The 18521-nt window shown below is 43.9% G+C and overlaps 1 protein-coding gene across 10 annotated transcripts in view; it reads right to left on the minus strand.

The window, feature by feature from the left end:
* The window catches only part of VPS13D (vacuolar protein sorting 13 homolog D), a 225175-nt gene that overhangs the window by 57614 nt on the left and 149040 nt on the right, over positions 1-18521 (minus strand). The window contains exon 66 of one of the 10 annotated variants that reach the window (XM_031464093.2): positions 6558-6672. The exons of 8 other annotated variants lie outside the window; for them this stretch is intronic. In XM_031464093.2, the coding sequence (XP_031319953.2) occupies positions 6595-6672 (78 nt within the window). In that variant the 3' untranslated portion in view covers positions 6558-6594. Of the gene's footprint in view, positions 1-3224; positions 4452-6557; positions 6673-18521 lie in introns of those variants that run through there. One more of the 10 variants, XM_031464094.2, reaches the window with a different exon arrangement.

Genomic DNA, 18521 nt, shown 5'->3' on the forward strand with positions numbered 1-18521 from the left:
GGGGTGGCGGGATAGAGCTAGATGTACAAGGCCCACACCTCACTTGTTGGGCAGCAGCAAGTGTGATGAATGCTAAGTAAGACCGCAGACGGGGTACTGGCCTTCAGCATCTGGCAGAGCAAGGGAGGCTGAGCCTCTCCTGGGGGGTTGGGATGTGGAAGTCACTCAGCTCCAAGGTACTTAAGTCCTGTCTCATATCTCCTGAGACCTGGTTTGATCCCAGGCGAATGAAAGGCCATAGGAAGGTTGTTTCTAAAACAGACTGAAATGGGGGGAGGGTATAGCTCAGTGGTAGAGTGCTTGCCTGGCACGCACAAGGTCCTGGGTTCAAATCCCAGCACCTCCATTAAAAATAAGTAAGTGAAAAAAAAAAAAAAGTACCTTCCGCCTAAAACAAACCCAAATGTTCTCACTTTTTAGATGGACTAAAATTTGAAAACTGCAATTTAGCTATCTTTGCCTGGAATGTCCCTTGGATTTCTCTGTGGCCTTTCAGAGGGCATTCTTACCTCTACTATCCTTCCCCCTCACAAAAGATGACCTGGGAGAGGACATTTAGAATTCACACCTGTCTGCTTCCTGCAGGTCTGGTGTTTGTGAAGCCTGCTGAATTAGCCATTCCCAGGTTAACAGACTTCAGGCCTAAAAAACAAGTCCTGGAATGAGGAAGAAAACACAATCCATGTGACTCAAAAGCTGCCCCTGCAAAGGTGACTTAATGGGCCTATTCTGATGTTCTGTGTTGCTTTTAATAGAAAACCCTCAATTACTAGAAAGATGGAAAAATAGGGGCTCTGGTTCATTGTACTTTCTACTTAGAGCTAATTAACCCTTATTTGTAAAAAAAAAAAAAAAAAAAATCAGCCATTTTCTTGCCTAAACGGTTTAGAACTGATTCTTCAGGACTAAGCTTTCTTAGGAGCTCTGTTATAATCTCAGGAGTTAAAGCTGATACAGTTTCTACCTCCCACACACATTCCCTTCCACTGTCCATCCTTCCTCAAGATTCTTCTCTTTAAGCACCAGGCTTTGATCTTTACTGAAACAGAAGTCCCTCTGGGAAACTCTTGCTGTTATATACCCTTCACTGCAAATGAAAAGCTCAGAGTATATGTTCTGCAGGGAGGTACACATGAGGGGAAATCAAAGCCCCGAGGATTTGAAAGCAGAAGGAAGAAGAAATGTAAATCCTTTCTGGAGAAAAATACTATCAGGCAGAGTCTCTGAAACTTTTCTTACACAATGCTGAGCATTCAGTAAAAATTGCCAGATATGGAAGTCAAACAAAATGACTGAAAACTAAGAAACAGAACCCAGACAAGATCAGTCACCAGTGATCCAGACATTAGAGTTATTACACACAGAGTTTAAAATAGAATGATAGTAACCTTCAAAAAAATTTATAGAAAGACAGAGAATTTTATCAGAGAACTCAAATTAAGATGTTAAAAGATAGATGAAAACAGTAGAATAGATAGAGCACCAAAAAGAATTAATGAACTAGAAAATAGGTCAGCAGAAAATATCCAGATCAAAGCATGAAGAAAAACAAGAGCATAAAAGACAAATGGGACAGTGCCAGGGTTCAGTAAAATATCTTTCAGAGATATAGGTGAAATAAAGATGTTTTCAGGGGATAAAAGGAGGCAAAGTGTTATTAGGACCTTGCATTATCTGCAAAGAAACAAAGTAAAGATGGGACAAATAAATACTCTGTGACCCAGTAACTCTGCTCCTCAGTGTATAACGGAGAGGCTATACACATGCACCAGATAACATGAACAAGAATGTTAACAGCGACATTGGTCACAATAGCAAAACACTGGAACAATCCAAACGTCTAACAGTAACATAGATAAACTGTGACACATTCATACAGTGGAATACTATATAGCTGTGAAGATGAATGAGCTACAGATACATATACCAACATGGATGGACCTCCAAAATGTACTGCTGAGTTTTAAAAAAGGTCACAAGAGGTATATTTAGTCTGCTTTTGTAGATAAATTTAAAACAGGCAGAATTATAAATACATTATTTGGGGGCACATACAAATATGATAAAAGTATATACAGAAAAGAAAGACGTGATTAACACAAATTTCAGGGCAAAGATTACCTCAGGATGTGAAGTGAAGGAAAGAAATGTAACCATGGAGGCTTCAAAAATAGTAATATATTCTATTGCATTAATGTAACATTCTAGGATAGTCTATTAGTATATGATGTCATTTAAGCTATTCATTTGATTGTCCTTTAAAGTATACACACACTACATAATATTCCATTATTTCATAATTTAAAATTTTTTATGGAATTTGTTTTCTAAACATGCCACCAAAGTCAGAATTCATTTTTAAAAATAAAAATTAACTTCTTAAAAATTATGCCTGTATTTGAAATACCACCATATTATATTCAAAAACATCAAAACCAGAATGTTTTCTAAATTTGCCAAGCAGGCAGCGAAAGAGAAAAAACAGAAAGTACGATCTAAGGGAAAAAGTAATTTGAATAGCCATTTATTAGAATCTTGTATAAAACTTCTCATTGCAATGATGGAGACAAAAGCAAACATGGAAAGATCCTTTCTCCATTCAATACCTTCCTTCTTCCATGAAAAGCAAGGAAAATCTTAGAAATGAACCACTCAGCAAAAGGACGAGAAGCTGACTAAAAAGTAGTGGAGAGAAATGAGTCGAGTCAGCCACAGAGACTTGAACCTCTTCTCTTCAAATACACGCTACAAGTTGGTAACATGTGACTTTCATTTCATTTCTAGTCTAGAGTTGAACTGTCCAATAAGGTGACCACATGCCACAGGAAGCTAAAATGTGCATTTAAAATATGATCAGTACAAGTTATGTGGTATAAATATGAAATACATACTGGAATTCAAAGATTTAAGGTGAAAAGAATGTAAAACACCTCAATTATTTTTACATACTGATTACAAATTGAAAGGATAATATTTCGGACACAATGGGCTAAATAAAAATATTAAAAATAATTTCATCTATTTGTTTTTATTCTTTTAATGTGACTACCAGACTATTTTAAAATTATAATTGTGGTTCACATTGTATCTCACTTGGATAGTGGTGGTTTAGAAGTCTGACTCTAAAATAAAATGTTTAAGGACACAGCTTATGAGATTAAACTCAAAAGGTACCCAAGTCCTAGACTTCAGTTAATTCTTAGATAATAAATAATATCTCGCAAATGATTGCTATTCACTTGAGCACAGAATAATAGATTTAAGAAGAAAGGCCTCTGTTACTCAAGATGGAAATACCCAGTAGGAAGGTGGGGAGAAAGCTGACTACGAGGACACACCCCCATTCCTGCTACTCTTATCGCCCCCCACCCATCAGGAGTGGCTCCAAGTCCACGAGGGTTCAGCTCCAGGTCGGCAGCGCGTATGCACCCTTGCCTATCCCCGCATACAACCTGCAGGGTGACCTCTCCTGTTCCCCTTCTGAGTGGAGCTTTATTAGTATGGGTATCTGATTGTCAGGTAAGCAAGCTGTATCCGGTTTCCTCATGAGGCTAGACGGGCTGCAGCAGGCAATGCTAAAAGGCTCAGACTGCATGCTCCCGGGACACGGAGCCACTGAAGTCTGGTCATCTTTGCACCACTGCCACCTAGACAGTGCCTGGAACACTGTTAGAGCGAAAGATCTGCTTTGCATTCCTTTTCAACTCATTAACACCTAACCCCATTCCCACTATACAGAAACAACAGATTCTACTTAACTAAGGAGAAAATCCCCTCTTTTCTCCTCCTTCACCTTAAATTGAGTAAGTGGGCTGACCATTTCCTAAATCTAGACCCTTCCTCTGTGCTCTCATAAGACCCTGTCTTGGGGTGAGGGTATAGCTCAGTGGTAGAGCACATGCTTACACGAGGTCCTGGGTTCAACCCCTAGCACGTCTGAGACAGACAGATAGACAGACAGATAGATAGATAGATAGGTAGGTAGGTAGATAAAAATGACCCTGTCATGGGTATCACTAAATCAAGCATCTCTTCTCTTGTATCTTCGCTCTTTCTTGCCTCTTCTTTCAGCCTGACAAATACAATTGAATCTGTTCAATCTTAAAAATGTCTTCCTTTAACTTTCCCGTCCCTTCAAGTTATTATTCATCCATTTTCCTCCCTCTGTGGTCCTATCTTCTAAAAGAGTGCTGTACACTTGTTGCCACCACTGTCTCTTTTTCTGTTAAACAAAGGTTCTGAAGGCATGTACCTATAACAAATAACACAGATCTAATGGTGTCCCTCAATACCCTTAAGTTTGGACATAACTGGAACCACAGGGGAACATATTTAGCAGCAGTTGAGGACTGATTTCTTAGCACCTCTCCCAGATCAGCAGGAGTTCAGGTATGTTCCTGGGCCGCAGGTGTTAACACGAGCTTAAGGCTGTATCCCTTAAGAGGCAGCATCTAGAGAAGAAAATAAAAACCATCTGAAGTCCAAGGCAAAAGATGAGAAACAAGACAGAAAGAACTCCCTGAGATGGATGGAACCATTACCATGTCTTTTCACATCGTGCCTGTGGCTTTACAGATGGACAAGAACGGAGTCTTCCAGAGGCTCCTGAACCTTAACGGCGGCTTTTAAGTCTACGCAAGGGTCAGAGAGACAAGAAAACAGGGATTCACTGCCTTGGATGTTTCTTAGTCTTCAGATAAGTGCCTTCAACTTCCTATGCTGGCAAAAGAAGAGTGCCAAATGAACTTCAGAACTTCACAGAACAAGATGAGAAAATAAAATTAGGAGACTGCTCCTTTGGAGGAAAAAAAAATAAACATTCTAGGAATTCACTGAAAGGAGCCCTTTAAGTTCAAAGGAGAGAGAAGCTTGCTGAAGGCACACTCAGTTCTGTGACTGTCTTGTCCTTTGTATCCGTGGGGCAGGGACAGGGCCTGGCACAGGGTATGGATGGGCACGTGACAGTGCCACCTCGGGGACTGACAGGTGCTGCTCCCCCGCATGAACCCAGACTGAACCCACAGGAGCTCTGGGGATAAATGACCACAAAGACCGCTCACCAGTTTGACTAGAAAGTCTGTGTTTCCAAAAATGTGCTCTTTTTCACCCCTGCAGCTCTGTGTGCTAGTAACTTTTCTCATGTTGAATCTCATGTTGCATCTGGTTAAGAACTGTGCTGATCATTTTTTATCTGTTCTATATATTAAGTGCCAGAGGGTATCAAGGAGACCAAGAGATTCTGGCTAAGCATTCTCTTTCAGACATTTTAATGTGTGCATATTGCTGTATCTGTGCACGCAATTCACAGAGTCTATATTTATGACAGCCACAAGTCAGGCAGAGACACCCAGAGGAAAACAGGAGAGGAAACCAGAGGAGTTCTGGAGTCACACATTTGGGTTCAAATTCTGGCTTCATTTACTGCCTCTGTGATTCTAGGCAGCTTCTCAGAGTCCTATCTGTAAACTGAGATCATGCCTAACTCCTGGGGTCAGTCTGTTCCTTCCTCCTTTCATTTCTCCCTTCCTATCAACAAAAGCTTACTTTGGATCAACTATGTGCCAAGCACTGTTCTAAGGACTGGGGATGCAGCAGTGAAAAAACAGACCAACCTTGCGGCCCTCTTGGGATTTATATTCTAGTTGCACAGACCATAAATAATACACACACATAAAATGAAAGCAGTAGTAAATGTTAAGTGAGAAACAAAGCAAGGAGGGAGGATAAGAGGTGCTGCTAGAGGGGGCTGCGATTTTAGATGGGGAGGGGCACCAGGAAGAGCCTCATGACAAAGTGATGTTTGGATACAGAAAATGCAGGCGAAAACCACGTGGTTACAGACCACTCTAGGCAGAGAACTGCGGGTGCAGAGGCACTGAGGCGGCAGTTTTGAGGCAGAGGGCTGAGCAACAGCAAGCAGGCTGGAGTGATGGAGCTGAGTGAGGTGGGGAGTGCCACATGGGTAAGAGACGGGGTCAGAAAGGTACGGGGAGGGGCCAGACCACGTGCCCCTTATAAATCACTGCACAGACTTAAATTTTCTATGCAGAGTGAAGTGGGAAGCCACAGGAGGGGGCTGAGTAGAAGAAGTGACATTTGCTGTACTGAGCGCCGCTGTGAGATGTGGGGAGGGAAGGGTGGACGCAGAAGTCGCTACAATAAACGGGGTGGGGATGAGCACTGGGATGGTGCGGAAGCAGCAGGCGGGCAGGAGGGGGATGTTCCCAGATGGTACAGCTGACAGGATGTGCTGAGTCAAGGATGACTCCAAGGTATCTGAGCAGCTGGAAGACGGGTTAAAAAGGTATAAAGTGCCTAGCATTGTGTCGGGCACACAGGAAATAATCAAAACATTAACACTTTACATTTAAAACTTTCGGTGCCGATTCAGAACACAGGCATCCAAAATGGGGTGAGTAGGCTATGCTAGAGCTAGGAGATATTTGCAGGGAAAAATGTCTGATGAGAATATATTCAGCAGCTGGCTCTATGGTGCTAACACCCCAACACTGGTTAACTTCCACCAAAAGATGGAACACTTCTCATCCACTATTTACCTGTTTGAGATGAGGGGGTGAGATGCCAACATGGACTTCACATGGTCAGTGAGTGATGGATGCAGAACCATGTTTCCCCATCAAACATAAAGGCTCCATGGAAAAGGGCAATAGACTATGTGGTAAGAACACAGGGAAATTTTAAAGAAACAGTATTCCATGTCACATATAAATTTCTCCAAGTCCTATGACCGTGACTCAGTCCACTGAGTCCACCAGGACACAAGTGGCAACTCACAAATGCTCAAGCTCTGGGTGGTCAAACCACCACAGAGCAGGCCCCAAGGTGAGCTGGGAGAGGGACAGGAGATTCCATTCATGATGGACATTTTATCAGGTTTTACTCAAGGAATCTCTTCTTTACCATATTTGCCAAGCAGCCCAACCTAAGTTCAATCTTGAGAGTCAAGGGACCCAATCCTTCTCCCACCCCAAGAGCTGGGGCAGACTCCATCCAGCACCATAACTTTGAGCGTAGGGAAAACACTAAGGCACAGAGTTCCAAGGCGTCAACAGGGGACCTATGTAGCCTTAATCTGAACACCAGTGGAGAAACAGTAGCCATTCCTACCTCAAGATAAAAGTCCCCTTTGAATCCCACATGAAAAACTAAAATTCCAAATCAAAATTTAGTCACGGTTATTTGCCTTGAGTGGAAACAGGAAAGGAGGGATTCTCAGAGGAAAAACCTACTGATTGGAGTGGCTGGGAGCAGGGCAAGGTTGGGGGAATACATTCCTGTATATACTGCGCTCTTCCCTCTCAAACTGAGGCCATGTCTGTGCAGCTTTGTCTAAAGAAAATGGCGAAACAGCTTAATGGACTGATCAAACGGGGTCAGATAAGTTAACTTCCCAAAACATGGTTTGGGGTCAATGACAAACATTCCATCTGTCGCGCTCTAAATTATGCAGAAAAGCATGATTGAAGAAAAGTGCCCATGACCTCCCCTCTTCCTGCCTCTCTAGCCCAGCTGTTTTAACTGAGGTCTAAACGCCTTCTTCCTTTAACAAGGACCCTGAGTTTGTTTGTCTGGGCTTCGGGGAGGTTGCTTTTCTGCTACGTCTAAATGGAGATACTAGGTTAACTGGAAATGCCGGAGGCAGTCCATGACTTAGCACTGGACAGAGTCACTCTGACAAGAAAGAATGGCTTGGCTGGATTTGCAATCTACCTGCTGTGAACGAACGGGCTATGATTTGGTTTTAGCTCTGATTATATAAAAAGCAAGTCAAGTTTGCATTCTTTTTCCAGATGGGGTAGGGCCTGTTGATTTTGTTTTGACCCACCCCTGCCTCAAAGGTGCAAATACTCTACCCACGTACATAATAATACTTGCAAAACATTAACAGTTAACATTATATGTATGCAGATTATGGTCCTATCATGACAACGATACTAGGCTTCAAAAGTGACAAATTCAGTGAGGACTCTACCCCTTGAAATTCACTTATAATCAGTAAGGGAAGAGGAAGGGGAAACAAAGGGGTGTAAAATGGCAGACCAGTCTTTTCCCGAATAAACTGGTTGATGGAGTGGCGTGCTTTCTGGTCCTAGTAGCCTGTAGCCTCAGCACTGGTGCCACTGAGCCACCTCCCCAAGGCCGCTGCTCCACCTCCCTTAGCCCCTCCTGCTTGGGCTGCCCCTGTGTGCCCTCCTGTGCCCACCATTTCCTGGCCACACGGTAAACATCTCCTTGACATCAAGAATCGGGCGAGGGCCTTCCTTCCCAGGTACAAAGGTCCGCCCCACCGTTATCCCCACCCCTCCCCACCCTCCGCCCCGGCCCCGCACAGACGTCCGTCCTGGCACCTGAAGACTTCCACGCACATATTTATTTATGGGACCTTCTCCTGTGCTGGGCCATGACCCAGAAGGGGGAAGACTTTGTTTTATTCATGTTTCTCTCCCCTGTGTTTCACACAAGAGCCTGGCATTTTCAGTTGTTCAGACAGTTGTGAACTTACTGTGTAGACATAACAAATAATAGATTTGCTCATATGAGGGTATGCTTTTGGTTGTGTAGGTCTATATTTAGCCAGCTCTGGGTGTGGGGCTTGGAACAATGTTAAAATGCCTTCAATAAGTGTCTCCGATGGGGTTAGAGTATTTTCTGGCTCTCAGCCACACTGTGGCTGGATGGTGTAACACCTACAAAAGAACTAACCACACAACAGAGGGTCCTACAGGAAAGGACTTTAAGTGGTGATTCAAAATCTCAGCACCACCTTGAGAAAGTAGCTGTATGTGGTTAATTCCTGCAAATACGACACTGTAGACGTGCCCATGAACGAAGCCCACTGAACAGGGTGCGACTTTTGCACTGGGCGGGGCCAGGAGGGTAGGTTCTGAGTCAGAGAACCTGGTTCCCAGCCCAGCTCTCTTCACAGCCTTGGGCAAGTTACGCAATTTCTCTGAGCTTCGATGTCCTCATGTGTAAACAAGTCCATTCGTGTGAAGACTCTGAACAGTACCTGGTACACGGTGAAGCAGTCAGTAAATATTAGCTAGCAGCAATTTTAAAGATACCCATTCAACTACTAGCTCAAATTTAAAACTCCCCTCACCTGTGCAATCTGCATTGCATCTACCTCATATTTACAGCAACACTGAGGAATCGAGGTTGATGGAATTAAAGTTTTAACACTTACGGTAAGAATACACTAACATATTCCACACGGTCAATTTAATTACCCCACTATTTCAAGAGTCGCATGACATTGAACAAGCTCCTGGCCAGTTCTGAGAACAGATTATGTGAGACAAAAGGCAAGGAAATACAAAATTAACATTGCGGTTACTGCTTATCAGAACACAGACAAAGCCAGATACACCAGCAGTCCTCAACCAAGGAAACAGGTTGCTGGCTTCTGATTGGAATTTCCTCAGATTGTTACCATGTAGTACAAGACTAATCTAAATGCCTCTCTGCACACAGTCAAGTTTGTGTGAAATGTATCAGAAGCGATATAATAAAGGCTTGGGTCTGCGTGTGAACAATACTGCTTTCAAGAAATGTATCATTACCAGGCAGATTAAGAAAATAACAGACTTAAAAGGACCCTAGGTCTATAAATACATTAATCTACTGCTTGTTGCCGGAGGGAGGGATATATAAGCTAGATAAACAAAACAGCAGGTAAACTGAACATTTTCAGGTGACTTTTTTCTGAAGTGAGTGTGACTACAAAATGAATTATTATGCTAGTACCCAGCAACATTTTCAAGATGGTGGATGCCCTGACATTTCAAACCATAACACCAACCCCCCACCTAAAATTTAATGAGAGCATTTGCTGCTCTTACTACTTTATATAATTTATAGTTAATTAATTTGCGTAATCTTCCCAGCAGTACTCCCTACAGCTGGCAAGCGGACTTCCCAAGGAAAAGGGGAAGACCTGGAACATGCCACAGCAGGTACTCACTGCCCAGACGAGCCAGACTTGGGGGAAAGGGCAGGATTCAAGCAGTCGACCTACAGTATTTCAAGAGTAGGATGTCTCCAGGGGAAATGTGGCAAAAGATCTTTGATGGTATATGTAATCCCATAGAAACAGCAGCTAAAAGCATTACAGTATCAGGCAGAATGGATTAAGATTTAAGATTAGAAGTAACCAAATGTTCAGACTTTTTAATTTGTTCTCTTCTGCTCTGAGGGATAAGAGACAGGAATAAAGAATGTGCTAGAAATTTGGGGAATGTGCTCCAAAACCGCCTTCCTCCTCCTCTTCTCCTCACACACTCTCCCACTCCCCTCCTCTTTGTAAAAGGCCTTTAATTAGCTCACATCCTATCGGGACCGGGGATCCCTAATACATCCTGACACCAGCCCGCGGGCCGGGCAGTGGGGTCTAAGTGCAGCGCGATTAGCAGGCTCCGAGCGGCCCCCCTGCTGCCCTTATCTCCGCAGATGCCTGAAGTTTGGTCTCTTCCCCCCAAGCCCTCCTGGGAAGCCGCCCCAGCAGGTGCCCATTGGCAATAGTTTTGTGTTACAGGCCTGAATGAATGATCCCCGCAGGAGCTGCCGACTGTTTTCACAGACACAGAAGGCAGTCAAAAGTCCACCGCGTGAACTTGGAATGACCCCAGCTGCAGAGTCACTGGCGGGTTCATCGGGAGGGCAGGCACGCTTTATTAAACAACTAATACTCTTCACAGATAACTTTCCGAAAAAGCAAAAGTGTTAACTCTTTGCAATCTTGCTCCAACCAGCAAGTGGAAGGGCTCCACAGTACGACTGAGGGCTTGGACCCCAGTGAAGACTTTCAGTCGGAAAGACAGGGACTGCAGCTGGCCCGACAAAGGGTCAGGACTCAGGCACCATTTGGTCGGCTGTCTTGTTAAGAGTATTCCAGATTAAAGTAAAAAGGCAAAAAGCGAAGGTTTCAGGCCTCTCCTCTAGTGCAGAGGACGCAGCCCCGACCCAGGCTGACCCGCCACCCCTGCTAGGAGAGGGGGAGCCTGCCCCCCACCCCCAGCTCGCCACTCGCCCACATCCCGCTCAGACATGCAGGAGAGGAAGGGGGCTGGCTGGGGAACTGCGTCACCCGCAGGGTCAGCGTGCAGGTCACCGTGCTCACAGCAGCCAGGGGCCGCACAGTGAGTGCCTTTCTGAAGGAGGATTCAGAAGAGGCACAAGTTCAAGCCAAAGTGTTCTTATAAGCAAGTTCTTCCGGGCTGGCCAGCTGTAGGCCCAGAACCTGGCGGCCGTGGGGCTCACCGTGGGGGATGGCAAGCGGCCGTTCCCTCCCTAGGGTAGACTTAGTAGTCCTGGAGGCTCCCTTTTCTCTCTCTCTTAACTCAGAACTTTAGAGGGAACCCAATGACAATGATCATAATTAATAATGCAGATAAACACAGAAGCATACGGAGAAACTTTAAAAATTCATTTAACCAACAGAGTCACACTCATTTTGGCATTACAAAGATGTGTCTATCAAAGTTTTATCTCTATCTCATCTCAACAATTGCCCTCTAAATCTAATTATGGAGGGGTTCCCTATTTATTTGGGGGGGACGGGGGGTCTTGTTTTGTTTTCAGGTGAGGGGCAGTTTTGCAGGGGTTTACTGGTTGGATGAGGCATAGGTGAAGGACTAGTGAGGTGAGGTCCTTCAAAGGAGCCTAATTTCCCTCCCATTCAGGTGAGCTGACCTTTACACAAAAAAAATCGGTTTTGGTTCAATAACCCCTCGAGGGCCTTCTCCATACCCTGCACAGTGCTTGGGGCTAAAAATACCAAGATGACTGTGACTTAGTCCCTGGTCCTCCAGGAGCTCAGTCTAGTGTGGAGACAGACGGATAAACAGATAAAATCAACAGAAAGAATGCTGAGAAAATGGACACAGCATCAGGGCTCTGGCCCCACTACCTTTCTCTTCCTCCAAAAAGGACAGGAAGCAGGTGCTCAGTTGCTGACCCTGTCTCACAGACAATACCAGATTTGTAGCCAGAAGGCCGGAGTTTTAGAGCAGGCCCTGCGGCTAAAAAGCTGTGAGAACCTTACTGGTCTCAATTTCTGCATCTGTAACTTGAAAGGGTCAAAAGCTGATCTTCAAATTCCTTCCCAGATCTGCGTCCTACGAGTTTCTACGAGAGTATCAGAGGCTGTGTTGAGGGCCCAAACCTGGGAAGAGCTGGCTCTGCCATGTTCATATGGAAAGAGTGAGAAGAGTTTTAGTTTGAGATCTTTCTCCGGAAGAATTCACAATGGGCTTTGATGGAAGGGGAGAGGTGAGAGAGTTAAGTTACCATATGAAACATTATTCAAACGAGGCTTTTCCTAGAATTCATTTTTTTAAAAAAACTGAGGCTAGACATCGTTCACTGCTCTGTTATAAATGTTTTAGAGAAACAAGTGGCGAATTCTTCGTTGTGTTTAGTCCTAAGAATTTCTCTCTCTCTATAACTTACTCACTGAGGCATCTCAAGTTGTCTTGCCACCTGATTTGTAAATAACCGCACCGCAGCAATCCCACCAACTTCACTGGCTGACGCCACTGAACATAAAATCCAAACAGGTGGGGAGTGTGCCCACAAGCAGGCTGATAAGATCGACCTGGCTTTGCCCCTTTTGCTTTGTTTCTCAGTGATCCTATGACGAGAAATCTGCACATCCGATTGAGATGCTTAAAACGGATCATTCACACTCCTGAGCATGGAGGCCAGCAAAGTGAGGCCCTCTCTCTTGGAAGTAAGATTTTTCCATAGCTGTCTCCCCACATCGGAAAGCTCCTCCAGCCCTCAGCTGAGGAGACTTAGTCTGGCAGGAGGAGAAGAGGGCTTAGAGCTGTGAGGCCTGGACACCAACCACTGGTGCCAACACTGGCTGCATGATTCTGGCAAAAGCCATTCAACCTGTGTGACTGAATTTCCCATCACCTGCTCTGCTGGCCCCATAGGGATGTCGCAAGGTTAAGTCATCTCACAGACGGGAAAGTGCTTTAATTCCCGAGGGGGAAAGGGTGCTTTCTAGAGCAGCAATATGGTCTATGAGAAAGAGTCTGGGGCCAGAAAGGAGCCCCGAGTCCTCATCCTCTTCTGCACACTCCCTGTTGACCCTCCACGAGTCAATGACCTCTGCTGTGACTCAATTTCTTCTTCTGTCAAGTGGCAATGATAATACTTGTACTCTTTACCATGTGTTTGTGAAGATCAAACAGTAACAGGATTACAAAGGTTAAATTTCTATAAAACTACAAGGAGCTATTAGCAGCCCTTTTACAACCAACTTTGGCATCATCCTTGCCAGTTTCCAAGTTACCAATAAAGAGAAAATAATCCATCTGGCCAAAATACCCTGCTTTGAAACATAACAAAGGCAACAAAGCTGAAACAATGGGCTGTTTTTGGAAGCACGCTCTGCTTAATTTTCATTGCAGTGAAAGCACTGAAAGTCATTGCTTCCGAACCAATGTGTTGTTAGATACATTCAATAGCCTGCAGGAAATGTTTACTTAGACATTTTCCTTTAATAAAGCAAACAGATATTGCCCATAAATATTATTTTAATTCATTTGATTAAGAGGGACTGGGGTTTCCGCTGTGACAGTTTCCCAAGGCTTCCTGCCACCTTGCAGAGCCTGGGCCTGATCCAATAATGCCCACCTGGCCTCCTTCCATCCAGGTCAGTAACCGAGACCTGAGTGATGGGGAGCAGAGGGGAAGAAACAGGATCCTGAAAGTCAGCAGCATTTTCCTCTCTGCATTTCTATACATAGAGCATGACTGTGCATCTCAGTCAGCTTACAGATATGTCTGAGAGGAAAGTCATAAAGAAATGTTTCCAAAGTTTGTTTATTCCACATAAAAACCATAAAATAGATCATTTAAAAATCCAGGAGGTATTTCACATTTAATGACTATTCGTCAAATGTACACCATGTGAAAATGCTATGCCCGATAAGGGAGAGCCCACAAGGGCACCACCTGGACCACCTCCACTCTTACAACTAACATTTACGACGAGGCAACAATTGACAACAGATAAGATCTCTGCCTTCCAGGAGCTTTAGGTCTACTCCAAGATGCAAAGGGATAAACAGACAAATCCATCACACATTTCGTCTCAAGTCGATCTTATACTTGAGGGACAGAATAAAGTGTTCTTTCCCCTTGGCCCTCACAGCACTTATCTCACCAAACTGCAAATACTTTGCACAGATCCCAGCCGCAAGACTCACTCTCTCTGTAATACACTTGCTTACTTCTCATCTGCCTTACCTGGTTCCATATCCCTGAAAAAAAAAAAAGGGTTTTTTTAAGTCTTACTTTCCTATTTGCCACAGGACCTAGCACCTAACTGACAATGCTAAATGGATGTTTGAGAGACGTGTACAAATGGTTGTTACTTTCCAAGGAAAACTATGGTCACCGTCTTAAAGAAAGCGCAAAGTGCCCTGGGAATTCCGAGCGGGGAGAATCTTACAGGGCACTGGACTGGACCTCACACACCCGGAGCCATTAGGCCAGAGATGGGGAGAAGGGCGTTCCCAACAGAAGCAAAGCTATGAGGGGAAGTACAAAGGCAAGGAGAGAACGAGCACCACTGGGGAAACAGAAAATGGCCCGACGGCCAGCTTTCTGCCACCTTCTCGTCCCTTTTCTTGACTTTCCTCATTTGGCTCCTAGTTTTTAAGCTCATTTCCACCCTCCTCATGTGCCTAAGTAGGAAATTTTCTTGTTCTTACAAATAGCACAGGAGGGCTTCCCTACTGGTATTTAACAGAAAAGAAACGAGAAGCTATCGCTCCCATTTATTTGCCTGTTTGACCTAAGTGTGCAGTGTCTCTGCCACTATTCACTGACCAACTGGGCCTCCAAGTCCCCACCGAGCCTCCCTGAAGAGTCAGGCCAGGACACGCCGTCATCGGGCCACGAGGAAAGCCCAGGCAAAGCCAGACTCTCATCCCTTCTGGAAGGGCCTTCCTTTTTCCTTCCACGGTCTCTCTTATTTCCACTCACCTCCAACAATGTAGAAATTACTTTATGTAAAACCCTGATAGAAGCTTACATTTTTCTCCTACCACCTCCACTCCACAAAAAAACTGCTCTAAGAACTATTCTCACACTTCCTGTTTGTGAGAATATCCCAAATATTTCACATAAACCGCACCATGGTGAATGAATGATTCAATACATCTCTAAAAGGGAAAGATACATTTTTTCTCCACCTGTGTTCTCTGAAACCCACTCTGCCTGGAAGGCACATTAACACAGCTCACACAACACCAACGATGGAAAACCCAAGTCTTCTGTAGAGATGTCAGTTTCTAGAGTCTCAGGTAAGATTCAAGAAGTACTGTCCAGCAATGTTCTAGAATTCAGAGACCAGGGAAGAAGCCCAAAGCTTTACCACTCTCTGGCCGTCTTGCACAAGTGATTTACTTCCATTGGGCCTTGGTTTCTTTATGATGGTGGTGGTGGTGGTGGTAATAACCACCTGCCTGCTTTCAGACTTACAGAAGGGATTAGAGACGAATATATGCTTCATCAATAACTAAAAATCAAGACAAATACAAAGGAATATTACAACAAGGAATGACAGTGTTAGTAAGTTAATTGTCTCCTTTCCTCCAGAAAGCAAACCACAGATTAGGTTAATAGAACTACCATAAAACCCTCAGAAACAGCACACTGTCCCCAGCATTCTCCATCTTCTTAACTGCAGCACTGGTACCACTAAGCATCTGAAAGCCAACGTGCTAGCAGAATGTAGAGACATGAACACCTCTACAAAACTGGGAAGGCTGTACTACAGAGTAAGGGAGGTGAGCAAGGAAAGAAAAGGGCTACTGGAGAGAATGAGCTTATTTTCTGCCATCAGCTGATAGTGAGAAAGCACAAGCCTCCCTACCTTGACGGACAAAGCAGGAGGAAAGAGCCAACTGACTGTGCAACTCAAATTATTTGAATCTGAATAAATCTTGGGTCAAGCACGTCTGGTGTGGGAGAAAGTACAGCCAGCTTCCTCAGACGCTTTTAAGTCATTTTCTGTTTGGATAAAGAAAACTGTTTCAATATTTTTGCCCTATTTCAATCCTTTTACATGAGATTAGGGATTCCCAGATAATAAGGATTAATTCAGAAAGCTTTAGAAATTACAGCTGGAAAATCCTGAGGTCCAACACAGAGGGGAAAAGAAAGTTAGGAATGAATAGGAAACTGAGCTTTACCTTAAAAGACTGTTGTTTCCAACTACCTGTGTTTTAGTTTCTACAATGGTTTGGCTTTGGTAGATGATCGTATCTGAGAAGGCGCATTATGTGGAGGAAAAATACACAGGCAGACTCCCGAATCATTTTTTCCTAAAACTTCTGGCTCCAACACTCATCCATTATTAGACTTTAATCAAGGTAACCAACCATGTGGTCTCATTTTTCTCATCTGTAAAATGGAGATAAGCCTTCCTTCATTTTAGGGTCCATGTGAAAATTAAATGAGCTAGCATTTGTAAAGCTCCCACGCCCTTCCTCACCGACTTACAGAAGCTACGCAGTCAACGATGGCTATAGTATCCACAGCCTTTTCCGATTTTTAAGGATGAGAATCCAAGAAATCCCCTCTTCCTCCTAATAAAACACTTTTGATTTAGCTTTTCTTCAAAATGGAGAGAGACTTACAATAATCACAGAGGAGCAAGAGGTCGAGAAAACAGAAAGGGCCCTTCCAAACAGCGTGAGTGTTCTGATCCTTTACTGCCAAGGATCAGAATTTGATTTGTCCTTCATGTGTTTATAAAAATGGGTTATAGTTGGCCTCACCTTAAGGTTGTCACAATTTTTCAAGAAAGACCAAAATACTGATACGAACAATACTGAAATGCAGAAAAGAGACGAACGACCACATCTCTGGGGTAACCAGTCAACCAAAGAAAAGCTTGAACGTGTTATTCTTTTACTCACCATGTTTATCCTAGGGTAGAAAACCACTACTCTTTGGGGGACACAAATATTTCCTGTCTTTTCAATTTAGCAACTGAACACACTTTTCCACCACCATACACTGCAGTTTTGGAAGACAGAGCGGATTCCTCTGAAACATGAGATGTTCAGTCTAAGAAGGTAACTAAGGGCCTGACTCTTAGCTGAACTACTACTAGGAAATGAAGGCAAGTTTTAAACTTTTCCCAATCTTTCTGTTTCAAAAACAGAGCTTCAACAGTGGTGTCATTCCTGCTACTTCTGGCTACCGAGCTGCCTGATGGGGAGCGGGATGGCGGAGAGAACAGCTAAGCCCCATTCACCAAGCTCCTTCACAAGCAAGGCCACCCGATGGGCAGGTGGGGACTGCCCGGGAATTCTGGTCACTCATGGGATTCTCATGCATCCGCTGCACCCCCGCCCCCCTCCCCCAACACACTTCCAATTCCCATAAACATCTGAGGTTTGACCGAGTTAGGATAGGTCACTGCTGGGTCATTCAGCATCTAAAATTTGCTTCTAACCAAAAAGAGCTCAGACTAAGGGAATCATTTTAGTGTTCAAGGTTATCAGAGGAAAATAAAACAAAAACTCTGTTGCCAAGAATTTGAGTCATTTCTCTATATACAACAACTTGAAGGCACCTCCTCTTGGCTGGAAAATAAATCCCTGGGGTGACTTATTTTGGATCAAAGTCTTTTTGAAAATAGAAAACTCCACATTCTCTAAGGGATAGATCACTGTCTGAAGCGAATTTCATTTAACCTAAAGTTTTGTGCCAACTTAAATACACTAAAACTCCAATGCTTATAAGGAGGCATTCCCCTCTTCTTTGCTTATAGGTACATGGAAAAGCTATTATGGGGATAATCAGCTCAACTATAAAATGGAGTAGTCATACATAATGACAAAAACAGAAACAAGTCATAAATTGCCTTTTCCCCCACAGAATCCATGCAGGCAGGCACTCGGTATGCTCTTTTGTGCAAAGATAAAACTTTTGCCTTGAATAAACAGTGTCTTAGTCTCATTTGAGCTTTATAAATATACTGCCTACAAAACAAATACAAACAAATGCTGTTTATCTTAAACAAAAGGCAAATGGACCCCTCTGCCCTCAATCAGGTCACAGTAGACATGACAGTAGGTTGGCTAGGGGCAAGGGCTGGCTGAGACTCTGGGTGCAGGGACACAAAGTCAGTGTCCACTGGATCACTGCTGTGCCCCAGGTCTGCTTTCCTGGGCACAAAGGGCCAGTGAAGGTTCTCTTGGAAGGGAAGTGGCTCCTCTGTACACTTTACCCCAAAGAACAAAATTATCTAAAGTGCTAGCTAGGTTTTCCACCGAACTATCCAAAAAACAGTCTCAATTTCCCTCTCTCTTTCTCGTCATCATTTAACTTGACTGTATTCATCTTCAGATGGTTTTCCTCAGAGCTACTAAAATGCATTCTGAGTTGAGGTAGGGCTTTTTGTTTATACATTTTGCCTTTCTCAGTGTTGTTTTTATTTTTTAACATACAGAGGCATGTCTAGAACAAAT

Source organism: Camelus dromedarius, chromosome 14, assembly GCF_036321535.1.
Source record: "Camelus dromedarius isolate mCamDro1 chromosome 14, mCamDro1.pat, whole genome shotgun sequence".
Classification (NCBI taxonomy): Eukaryota; Metazoa; Chordata; class Mammalia; order Artiodactyla; family Camelidae; genus Camelus; species Camelus dromedarius.